The following is a 13,141-nucleotide window of genomic DNA, read 5'->3' on the forward strand; positions in this document are numbered from 1 at the left end:
GAAAAAAATGGATCAAAGAATATAAAGAGAATATACCTACCAACAATTTTATCGTAATGGCCTATGAAAAATAAACGTGTCAATATGGATGCTCTTTACTCAATGATTTGCCATTTTTTGAGAACAGAAATATTTGCTTAGATCTTATTTATTTAGCTAAGTTATAGCTAGCTAGTTATAGTTAGATATTTATTTAGCTAGGTATATTTTAATATATGTTTTTAACTTTATGTTAAAATCTTAAGTTTCTTTGCATGGCTCAGTTGTTTCACAAAAAATCGTGACAAAGTCATCAAATGGCTATTCAGCGCCATTTTTTTTTTTTAAATGAAAAAGTTCCCCGTCAAACGCCGTTTTTGGGAGCATTTCAGCTATTTATTAAAGTGTAATAAGTTGACAAGATTATCAACATGATAATTGTCCTCTTCCGTTGATCACAATTTGATCAAAAGCAGAAAAGAACTTGGAATTGGCGTTAAACGGAAACCTTTCAACAGTCAAAAAAATAAAATGTTGTTGAGTGGCCATTTTATGACAATGAAACATTTAATTTCTGTGAATTAAATAGTTTCTATTTGATTTTTGGAAAGGCATTTTGGGGACATTTCACGATAATATCATAAATTAACATTTATTTATACACACTAAACGGCACACATATCAATGAAGTAAAATATATCAGGGACCTTGAGGTAACACTGGATATTGAATTAAACTTTATCCAAACACACTGATGAAATCATTAACAAAGCAAATAAAATGCTGGGATTTATAATTCGCATAGCAAAACCATTCCACAACATAAACAATCTATATTCCCTTTACATCTCATATATTCACCCGCACCTGGAACACTGTACACCTATCTGGACTCCTTTATACCAAGCCCATATTGAAAGAAAAGAAAGAATTCAAACAATAATTTTTAAACACAAAAATTATTTCATAATTTTAACTCCCTCCAAACACGACGTCTAATTTTTGATCAAATCTATTGTTTAAAATCCTAAATAATGGTCTGGACTCACCAGAACTTACCAATTTAATAAATCTTCATATTCCGTCTAGATCAACCCGACAATCTGATTTATTTTATTTACCCTCGTGTACGACAAATATTCGAAAAAATTCCCGAATTCCTCGTATATGTGCACAATATACTACAAAATTTTACAGCATTGACATTTTCAATAATAACCTAAAGAAATATCGATATGAAGTAATGCGTACGATCGATTATTAATATGAGAGTATGGAATGTATCGGGAGCATCTCCTATCCTCTTCCTATTTTCCTTTTCCTCTCCCCTTCCTTTAACACAAAATTAATTTAAAGATATTAATACTTCATTTCCAATGAATTTTAGCATAAGAAACTTCTGTGGCTTGACTTCAGTCAACTTGTATATTTATATTTATCATTGTATATTATGTAAAAGCTGTTTGTTTCTTACAAATAAATAAATAAAAAATTGCCCTAATTGAATGTTCAACTACTCTCAACGATAACTAGTATTGTTCATGCTCTACTCGGCCTATTATTCTATGTAATAAACACTCGTTATAGTATTCCTTGTCAGCTTACATGAAATATTTTATACATGTAAAAGCGTTCATAGCGTGAGTAAATAAATTAAAATAATTGCAACATTGACAAAGAAATGTAATGAAACATTATTCGCACGCTGTCAGGTTTAGGTATTGAGTAGTTATACTGCAAAGTATTTCTCACCTCCGTGTGCTGCAGGTGTATAATCTGAAATCTCTGGTCCGCGTTGTACGTCGTCACCCCAACCGTGATCAGGTGACGGTCCTTTCTTCGGATCCACGAAACCTGCAACAAGACAAAACCTCAATCTTATTATCAGTCGAATATACTTACTATTAAAACATATAAAATACGACGCCGAGATATTTACACATCAAATATTTACATACAAAACACAATAGAATGCCACTAGAGTTCAACAACGATTACAGACATTTTTTTTTGGTTACTGAAGTCTTGGAGTTCAAGCGAAATGCTTATATCTGGCAGAGTAAATTGTTGTAATGCTAAAATTAGCTACTGTTCGAACTATTCATTTTAGACACTGGCAATTTCTAATATCGCTCCACTGAAACGCATGCGCACAGTGAACCAACCAGTGCATTCTGAAAGTATTCGTAGGGACTTCATTCTGTTTCGAGCAACTTGCTGTATGACAAATAATTCCTACATCACAACCTCTCGTGTTTCGAAACCTTTAGATTTAATCGCTTTGTAAATAATTGGTGTGCTGAATAAAGTTAATCTTTAGAAAATACAATCAATACATTTTAAATGCATCCTCAAAAGTAAGCATCATTCGCCTAAATGCACTTTTGCGATATTAATAACAGCCTGACGTAATGTCCGCGATACTATTATTAAAGCTATTTAATTCCCAAAATGATCTAAAGGAAGTAGCAATCGGTCGGTTAAAGCTACAGTAAAAAATGGATGTTTCTAAAAGGTTTAGAGTTATAAGGGGATTAAGTTCCCCATGATATCTTAAATATCATAATATATTATATATGTCAAAATTATAATCTTTTTCTGTTATTTCTCTTGAAATATTTTAATTTTATTTGTTGTATAGTGTTGATTTACTTCCTTTCCTTCTTATTTAAAAAAAAATTATTGTATGTTATTTCCATATCCACTATCAATCCACTGTTTTTTAGATCTGTAGCTTTAGATTAGTTTTTTTGGTCCTGGGAGATTTGTAATTTTTGGAAGACTTTGCGAAATTTCTAAAAAGGATTTATCCTTGATATTTAATTTCCATCTAGAGAGTTTACCCATTATGTTTTATTTCCATCTAGAGAAAATATCCATGATATTTTATTTCCGTCTAGAGAATTTATCCGTCATGTTTTATTTCTATCTAGATTATTATTATTAGGATTTGTGATTAGTGATCTTGTCGCACATACAAAAATAAAAACAAAGTAAATATATTAAAGGCTTTGATTATTTGCACCTTATTACAATGTGGTACTTACATTATAGAGAGACTTCCAGCCATTCAGATTAGAAAACTTCTTGAATTATATCCTAACTGGGATTTACATCACTTACATATTTTAAAAATTTAGTGGTATGAATAATATCGACTAATTAAAAATATATTCCGTTGAGTTTTTTCTGAAATAGTTATAAATATATTACAAGGTGTTTTTTAGTGGATTTAGTGGTTTCGGTTTAAGTTTGTATTGTTTATTAGGATATCTTCTATTTCTGATCACCCTATGTTATGTATCCAGTTTTTCTTTGAGATTTAAATGTCACGATATTGTTGCGAGTTTTGAATGAGAATGGAATTTTGTTATAGAGTCTAGTATCATAGTACATTTTTGCCCAAATTTTCTATTTGTAGTTGCTTGTTGGATATGTTTTTAACCCTAAGATCTAGTGATTCCAATACACATGTTAGTTGTTATTTTTCGTGTTTTGTATGTGGGAAAAAAAAGTATTTGTAGAAATTTTTAAATGACATCGTATTAAAATTGTCGAAGTTTCGTCAGTGATAATTCCTAAAGAAACTTTCAAAATAATTTCCATTGTGACTTTTTGGGTTTTAATAAGTGATTTTACGATATTGTTATTTGAACTCTCCCATCCGGTAATACCGGATTCTTGATTGGAAAAGAGACATGGGTCTGAGGAAATTCCTGAAAGTTTTGAAAAAGAAGCTTAGTTTTTAATTTGATAATTTAAATAGTTGATATTTTCTGTTCATTTTAAATTACCAGACTAAAGTAGTAAGTAACTGCTTACCACCCCCCAACCATCTTCTGTTATTTGACCTTCTGTTATCTTATACTTTTATACACTTTAATGCATTACAGAAATAAATGTAGCATGCTATCACCGGTTCCGTGATGTTCGCAGGGTGTGCCCTGAGCCAAGCGGCGCCTGTCGCGAGTCATATTTGGACACCCCTTAGACGCCAGTTGACGCCTAATTAATCAATAATATTTGTACATGTATTTTTGTTTAGCGCGTTTTTGTTAAAAACAGTACTAAAGGCGATGTATTATGACTGTTAAGTATTAATTTTAAGAACTATTAATTTGAAACATTTAAAAAAATATATTATTTCATATCAGTAGTTTTCTCTGCACGGAGCAGGCTGCTCAAATTGCGCCCGCATAGAGCCGGCCCTGGAAGTTTGGCAAGATGTGTGATAAAAAAACCTTTTTCCTATATTAGATTGGAGATTCCTGCTATAGAGAAGATTGATTCTTGAAAAAAGCGAGTATCTTGTTTCCTAAAGGGATGAACATGTTCTGAACGAATAAATAACATTTTCTTTTATATTTTATATTAATATGCTGTAAATCAAATATGACATTCCTGAATGTGAAAAACGAGAAGATATTTAGAAATCCGAAGCACAGATTTTCAGAGAAAAATAAAAACATAATTAAACATTTCTGAGAAATTTATGAAGATTTGATATGTGGTGTCAGGAAATTCGTGGTAAATAAATAAAACTGGTGAATCTAATTCACATTTGGAGTAGATTTTGTGGTAGGTATAACTTTGTTTTGATTTGCGCTCTCATTTTAGAGAAAATCTAGTCCAATATTTTAGGTCAAATGTGAATTAAAAACAAACGATTGATTGGATGCTAATTTCATCGTTTAAAATTCTCTAAAAGTTTTTTTTTACAGTATTTTTAGGTTCTCTATGTGTTTCTCAGTTTTCCGCTTGTACTATAAGTTTTCGGACACCGTGTAATTTTTGAAATAGCTTTAATAAATGAATTATTAATACATTCAGTCAGGTAGACAAAGTAAATGTAATAGATTTGAATGTGTTTTCTTGACGTACGAGATTCTTTCCATATTTACTTGACACATAAAAATAACTGTTCGTAGAATTTGGCGATAACATATTATTCAATCGAATATACTATGAATGAGTTCTGAAGTATAAAATAAGTGACGAACGAAATAAACCTGCTTATAAATATACTCAATATTAAAGAGAAATACATATTAAAGTGATTCTTTATAATAATCAAGCTAGAGGAGAAAAGAAAAAAAACATTTGAAATAACAAGATAAAACGTTAATATTTAAATTTATCTAGAATATGTTTTTGAGTTCATTCGCTTTGGTAACTTTTCAAGAGTAGTTTTAATTTTTTTAAGTCGGGAGCAAGTTATCTATAATTTTTACTATGAACCATGTCAATCCAAAGAATTTTTTTGTAATTTGGTTAATATAGAGTACTTTTTGGTGGTAATTTCACCCAACAACTCAGGATTTACAATGCGCTGGAATTTATTTTACATTAATCTCACACAGGAGGCCCTGAGGAAAAAATAATTCCCTCTTATGTCATCTTTGGGGATGCTGTGTGGACGGATTTTTAAGGAAAGGAAAGATAGGAATTTTTGGAAGGAAAAGGGTATGAGGGGTAGGTTGGAATCTGTGGGTCAGTATGTCCAGGAGTGACGGAACGGATCGCTCCCACTGTGGTACAAGGCGATGTTCCGAGAGAGTTCCACTGGAGAGATCAAAAGTTCTCCCTCAACCAGACTCTAACGAGCTGGCCTGCTACGCAGTTGGTAGGCAGACACTAACAGTTTTTGTTTTTAATGAGTTTTATTATTCCAATCTACATTTGTTACGTATAAATTTTACTAAACGTTTATTTGTTTTATTGTTACGTACAATTTTATAAATTTTATAAACATTCTAACATTCATAAGTATTTTAATTTGTGCGCATTAGAAACATTAGAAATTAACAAAAAAAAATAATTCAAGCATTAATATATTTAATAAATAATAGCACCATGCAAATCACCTCTATTGACAATGTTCCCCGTTATGTTACTCCTTCCTCCGTTTCCCTCTCAACCCCTTCCCCTTCCCTCAAATCCCCTCCCACCAAAGAACCAAACTAAATAAAACCCTATATTTCTGTACTTAAAAATTTAGTTTTAAAATAGCTAGTTAATGACAAGGACGTGTCGAAATCGGTCGCTAATTAATAAAATTTATACGTAACAAATGTACATTGGAATAATAAAACTCATTAAAAACAAAAATGTCTAGAAATTTTTACATGTTGAATGCCAAAGAAATACATAAAAAAGACACTAATAGACCTAGACAAACCTTACCACATGAACCCATTCATTTATTCTCCGTTTATTGGATACCCAATCCATTTATTTGATATTCTAATCCATTTATTGGTTAACCAATACCTCTGCCATAGATCGCATCAAGTGGTTTGCTACGTTTGGTGACTTAGCAGCGGTACACGAGATCATGGGGTGAAGTTTGTCTAAGTCTTGGCAGCGGATGCCCACATACTGCTTCTCTGGTCGGATTGTGAAAGACTGATTGAAGGAGACCTTTTGACCCCACCAACCAAACTCTCTCGACTCATTGCCTTGTACCGCAGTGGGAGGGGTGGATTCATAAGTCCGTCACTCCTGGACTCGTTGACTCCCAGATTTCTACAAACCCGTCATGCCTTTTTTCTTCCCATAACTTAATTTCCTTCCTTTCACAGCATGCCCAAAGATGACATAGGCCCTAAGGCATTTTTTCCGTCAATGCCTCCTGTGTGAAGCTAATGTAAAAATCTATCTAATTCTAGTGTGAGTTTGTTTAAATTTATCTTGACAACTAATGTCAGGTTTTGTGATTTTTCAGGGTTTTGCGCATTTTCCGTTGTCGAAAATGCTTTATTATTTACCAACTAACAACATTTAATAACATTATATTCTGTGAGTCTTCACGCGTCGGCGCTAGTATTTAATAAGTTTTGCTTACACGCTCTAGTATATTGTGACCCGCAATCGGCAGGCTTGTCTCCAACTGTAATAAGCTAAACAAACAAAGGAGGTATTTGCAAGTTTGCATGTTTGCACTGAGCTGAGGAGTTTGATGCTAATAAGCGATTTACTAGGAAATGTTCATTTTCCTGCTCCAGCTGCTTCCAGATAAGATGAATCGAGATTGTTGCGAATATGACGAAAGTGTTACGTGTAATTGCATTAGTTTGCAAGTTGAAATATTCAAACCTTGAGGCAAATAGCTGATAAATGTATTTATTAACGCCCCTTTTAGGGGCTTTTACATACATTTTTACTCATATTTAATTATTTATTGTATTGGACAACATTTACACGAAAAATGCTTTGAGCGCTGGAGATTATACTGCGCGGAGAAGCAGTAAACTAAAACTTAGTTAACTTAAAATTTAAAACTTAAAATTAAAAGAAGTCGACAGGATAGACCTCTCTGAGAAGTCTCGCATAGATTTTGCTCTATAGGTAAAGTGATAATGAATTACAGTCATCTTTGCATTAATCAGCTGGATTCATCCGAATTATATTGTTTGACAAGAGAGGGCACCACTATTACTGTTTGGTCGATTTAAGACTAAAGGATTAAAATATTTTTGTCACAATAATGTGGCAGTACTTTTGGAATTACAATGTGCTAATTCAATATTATTCTAAATTCTATTCTCTTGAGAGCTTTTCGTGACAGATTATAATTTCATGGTGCGAATGCAAGTGTTATTTTGCCGATTGCCGTCCGCTGCCAAATTTGAAGATTAAGGAATCGCTGCTAAACTCAATGCGAGTGATATTTTCGGTGAGTCCTGTGTTTTTATGTATTTGGTGGATGGATTATAATTTGTTACTTTTCCTGCAGAGTGAATTTTGTAATCAACCCATTTTTTCATAGGGAATTAATTATTCCCTGATGGTCTGTGTGGCTTACAATCCAGGTCATCACCACTGCGCGTTTGGTTTTGAATTTGTCCGCAAGTATAATAACTACTATTATGATACTGAAATCATAGAAAGCCATTTTTTTATTAGTTGCATTTGCAAAGTTTGTACATGATGTAGGTATAAAATATAATATAAGTATAGATTAAATTTTTTTCACAGTCCTCCTCAAAAGGGTTTCTTGTCCTGAGGCAGCCTGTTGTTTAAAATTTTTGTATTTAGTTAGTAAGTATTTAAATTATACTCTTTGTGACAATATTTTACCCTGTTCGTCGTTTCGTTGATTTCAGTTTGAAGTAGGTAATTTTTTTACATCATCGGTCAATATTTCAGTACTACAGTTATTCTGTCGATTTCAAAAGAACGAAATATCCACCATTCTGTAGGTATGTTTTAATTCAATGATTTCAATATTGAACTAAAATATGTAACAATTCAGTCCTTAAAAGATTTAGAGTTTCCTTCTGAATTTCCCATTGATCCATACTCCACTACTCATTTAAAATCATTTAAATCAAGGTGTCTCTATCAAATTCACCGTAAAATTGTAGTGCATTGGAAGATTCAAAATCAATTTGCGATATCATTCAAGCGTTTAGATCAAAGACCCCTTGTGAAAAAAGTCGTTTAATTTCAAGAAATTGTCTGTTTCTCTCAGTAGTATAAAATAAAGTCGCCATCCGCGTCTGTCTGTTTGTGTGCCTAGTTCTTCTAAACTAAGAAACAGATTTTTATACGGTTTTCAATATAATTCAGATAATTTTTTGAAAGGTTTACATATATAAAATATGCATATTATATTTATAGAAATTTTAAAAAAGTCGATATTTTAAAATCAAGTCGTAAAAATATATTTTCGGGCAATACATTGTTAACGCTGGCTAAACCTTATGAAATGCATCAAAATAATGTAGTACGGAATTATATATCTTGAAAAAGCCTACAGATAAGCCACACTTACACCCCAAGCAACGCTGGGTACACGTTAGCTAGTTGCCAATAAAGGATTACCCATTGAGTATTGCATTGCAAACTTTACTTTATTGATGAAAAGTATCTCAGACGAAATCGGATTCACTTATCTTTAATTTTAAAAATTGCTTTTGAGGTGAAACACTTTAATAAAATTCGCTTGCTCAAGAACTACTTAACTTTCAAATAAAACGTTCCAAACTTTTCTATAATATTAACTACAAATGACTTATCTTCCTTTATTAAACTTTGGCTATACTCATTAAGGCTTTCAAACACGCCCTGAGTGGTGTTGAAGTACCTACTGGTATTCAAAAACAATTCACGTAGGTACGTTTAAATACTGAATCATTTATCGCTTTTAACTATCACGTTTGAAGATATCATCATTACTTTTATTAATAATCAATGAAAACTTTTTTCAGTTGAATTTAATTTTTAAACCATATAAAAATATAAGCTAAATAATTAGTTATGCATATATTTATCATTACTCTTGTCGGTAGAAAAGAATACTTTGTTTTTTTTTTCTAATGGTTTTATGTTAATTCTGTAGAAAATCTTCATTCGTTATATTGGAATTTGTTTTTAACACTAGGCAATTTATTTTCACAAAATGTTTCGCCTTCTGAAAACATTATTAAATGCTGATTCTTATTTTACTCTTATTGAACCCCTTTTACAATTGTGAGATTTCAGAAAGTTAACGATAGAGTATTGTAGATATTTTACTGCTTTTTTATCCATTGCTAATTCAAAAACATAACGTGATTATTTAAAATCGATATTTTACAATCGGTTTGATAAATTTCATTTGAAACTGGAACCATTTCTGATTCCCAGCTCAATTTCGATTTGTTTTAAGACAAATAAAAAACACGAAACCGAAAACTTAAAGTTTCTCTCTAGAACTGCTTGCTTCGAAATAAGTTTCACCGCCGCTATTCTGGGTATTTCGCTCGCAGTAATAATGTACGCAAATCTAAAATTTCCATAACCTATCACAATGGGGAAACTTTTGAATTACTATTGCACGTTGTGATATTGGATATGTTTCAGAAAACCTCCATTGAAATGCCGCTATGAAAGGTTCGCTTCACCTACTTGTATTAGCTCTGGGCGCCATCTGCACCGTCACAATATACACACATAATCCGTACATTAGGGTGGAGTAAATTTTCGCTGTTTCAGAATTCTAAAATCTCTATACGTTGTTATGAAATGAACTTTCTCAGAATTAAAACGTTCAACCCCGCAATGTTTTTTGAAATCAAGAACTATGTATATATAAATATTTTCATATGGTAACCCCATGGGGGTGTCAACCATGATCGGGGGAGGCGGGGTGAGGCCTTCAGCCTCGAGAAGTGCGGGCGAGGAGAGTTCTCTTGATTCCTAGCTTTCGTCAGCACAGGTTGTATTGCTTCTCCGCTTGGAATTTAAGATTTGCTTTGCAAAACAGTGTTTTGAAAGTGTTTGTCACCAAAAATTAAGTACTAGTATAATTCGAGTCAGTATTTGCCGCTGCTGCCACCCTGGACGTCTACAAAGTCATCGCCCTGTGGTATAGTTCCAGTTTTATTCTGTTTATTTTTGTATCTGCTTTCTTCCGACAAATTTTACATCATTTTCCATTGTTTTTACCGTCCACAAAGAGATTTAAGCTTTTCCTACGCGTAGATTCAAGTAGTGTAATATAGGTCTTCTTGAAGACATTTTGTGGCACTATAACTAGATTGTTTTATTTCCAAAAACACCATTGTTCTATCGACCTATAGGAGGTGGCTGTTTTCTCTCCGTACAAATGAACTAAAGACACAAAACCTGCTTGAGCTAGCCCGGAAGTCGTGAATATTGTATATTTGATTTCCCCACGCGGTTCGAGTCCGTGGAAACCCATTATCTAGGGCCGTCTGTTTCAACGCTAGCTATAGTAAAAGTAAGAGTAAAAGTAAATGCTAAAGTTAAATTTCACCAAAATGCGTTTTTCAATCAATTTAACTCCTGGTTATACGTCACTTTTAACTTTTGTTTTAACTTCCCGAAATCCGAGAGTTACTCGCGAGTTATTGGCGATTCTCGAGTTACTCCGCCATTTTGACATATTTGACAGTTCTATACGTAAGGTTCTTCTGTTGAGTGTTGTTACGAAACGATTATTAATCATGATTAATATTATCGAAGATGACAGTAGTGAAGATGAATTCGTCATGCAAAATGTTTTACAGTGAAAGCCAAAAACATTTCGACCCCGTGTTAATAATATGGTCATTTGGGATGATTCCGAATTTTTGGCACGGTATCGCATGTCGAAAGAGCTTGCAAAAGCTTGTGACGGATCAAATTGAGGGAGATATTACGACTACTGGAAAGTAAATTATATTTTTTCCGTGTAATATCGTATATATTATAACAGGTCGTCATTTATTTTTAAATACCCACAGAAACATTTTTCTAGGAACAAAACAATGTAATAAAAGTAGATATATCTTTTTTTCATAAACTTTGGTATAAAACTTATTATTATATTAAACCCTGTATATAATGTTTCAATATACATATTATAATTGAAAAGAAACTATGTAATAAATATATAACTTTTTTTACAAAGTTTGGTTGGAATTATTAATCAAAGGAAACTAGCCCCTCCAATACTCTCAAGAAATTATTCCTAAAACTATAAATCGATCTTCATCATGTAAGTAAAAATTAAATTCTGAAATAAAAAATTCGAACAAAATAACAAACAAGAAGTCGGAAGAGGTTATAATGACGCACAACAAACTTCTGTATTTTGACACTATTTGACAGTCACTTAACCAGAGATCATATTTAATCTTCGGTGTGGCCGTACCAAAAAATAATGCCGTGCGTTTTTACACGTAATTTCGAGGAATATTCTGCCTTTTAGACTGGCCACACTAGTAACTGTTACTTTTGCAAAAAGGCACTTGAAACAGCGCGCGGTCCGATTTAACATCCTTGTTACTTTAACTGACAGTTAAATTTTTAACTTAGCTCACGATTTAGCATTCTGTTGAAACAGACGGCCCCTAACAACGTTTAATCATTGACCCACGTATTATTTGTTAATGCGTGAATACAGAACAGAAGTTTTCTCCCACACTTTTTCTATCATAAACATCTCTAATCGAAACATTTTTTCCACTATTCAAGAATAACTCTAACAAAAAGTACTTCATAAAATTACAATTAATCGGTACACAGTATTTTACATGGGACACAATAATTTATTTTTTGTGTTAAGCATTTTTTAGTAAATAAGTGTGATATCAATTTTTTTTTGATTTGAAGACAATTTGCGACTGTTTATTTAGATGAAAGTCTCTACAAAGAGTTGCGAAATAGGAAAACAGTAGCCCGACACACCTGCACCCATAAATAATAATAAAAACAGTTACTTGAATTGCATTTTATGCCGATCTCTAGTAACAAGTGAACAAATGGATTTTTGTAAATTTAAGGTTAACCGCACTACCTGAAGATGTAATTGCAGGTCAATGAAATTTCGTGTTTTGTTCTCTTATAGTATAGGATCAGTGATTATGTATACAGAGATTTTGAAATTCTAAAAAAATGAAAATTCACTCCGCCCTAACGTACGTGGTACATGTTACAAGCGGCGCTCAACTTTGTGGCTTATAATGACCAAAGTTTGGTACAATATAATACATATTACGTACTGGTTGCTAGCTAGCTGCTGTTTGCCTTTTCCTGTGACAGGCATCACAGAACATCAAAATCCAACCAGATTAAATTAGTTTTCCTGTTTTCGGAAAATCCTTTCTTTGTCAAGACAAAGTTTGATTTGTTAATTTTTTCTATAACTGAAAATACATTCTGTGGCGTCATTAATAACTCTGTAACATAACTATTTAATAAAAATAACATATATGTTTCAAAACCAACGTATATTATACGTTTATCCCGACGAAGAAAACAATTAGTCGTAAAACACTTTTATTTACAAATTATCTTGATTAAATTAATAATGGTTAATACGTAGTGATTTATTTTCATTAAATTGATTTATTCATTAATGAAAAAAGTTTAAATAATGATATATGACGTACGTCTTGAATACTTCAACATAAATACTCTGAAAATAATTGATGATTTAATATGTTAAAAAAAATAATTCAAGGTCATCTCAATGCTACATGAAGTCTAAGCAATATTGACATGAATAATGTTCCCAATTCCTATCGTAAGACGCCATGACATGTTTTACCCGAATAAATTTAAAAAGATCACATTTTTTATCCCTCTGACCCAAAAGTGTTGACTCTAATATAAAGTGTGTGCTGAAGTAGACATTTTCAGCACACACTTTATATTACAGTTGACAAAAGTG

At 32.2% G+C, this 13,141-nt stretch overlaps 1 protein-coding gene across 1 annotated transcript in view; it reads right to left on the minus strand.

The window, feature by feature from the left end:
• LOC149412104 (uncharacterized) overlaps positions 1-13,141 on the minus strand; it is a 257,694-nt gene that overhangs the window by 47,888 nt on the left and 196,665 nt on the right. Inside the window, exon 4 of the mRNA XM_089646300.1 lies at positions 1,732-1,833. Coding sequence (XP_089502426.1) covers positions 1,732-1,833 — 102 coding nt within the window. The remainder of the gene's footprint in view (positions 1-1,731; positions 1,834-13,141) is intronic.

Source organism: Hesperophylax consimilis, chromosome 24, assembly GCF_061612785.1.
Source record: "Hesperophylax consimilis isolate HC1 chromosome 24, BYU_Hcon_1.0, whole genome shotgun sequence".
NCBI classification, from domain to species: domain Eukaryota; kingdom Metazoa; phylum Arthropoda; class Insecta; order Trichoptera; family Limnephilidae; genus Hesperophylax; species Hesperophylax consimilis.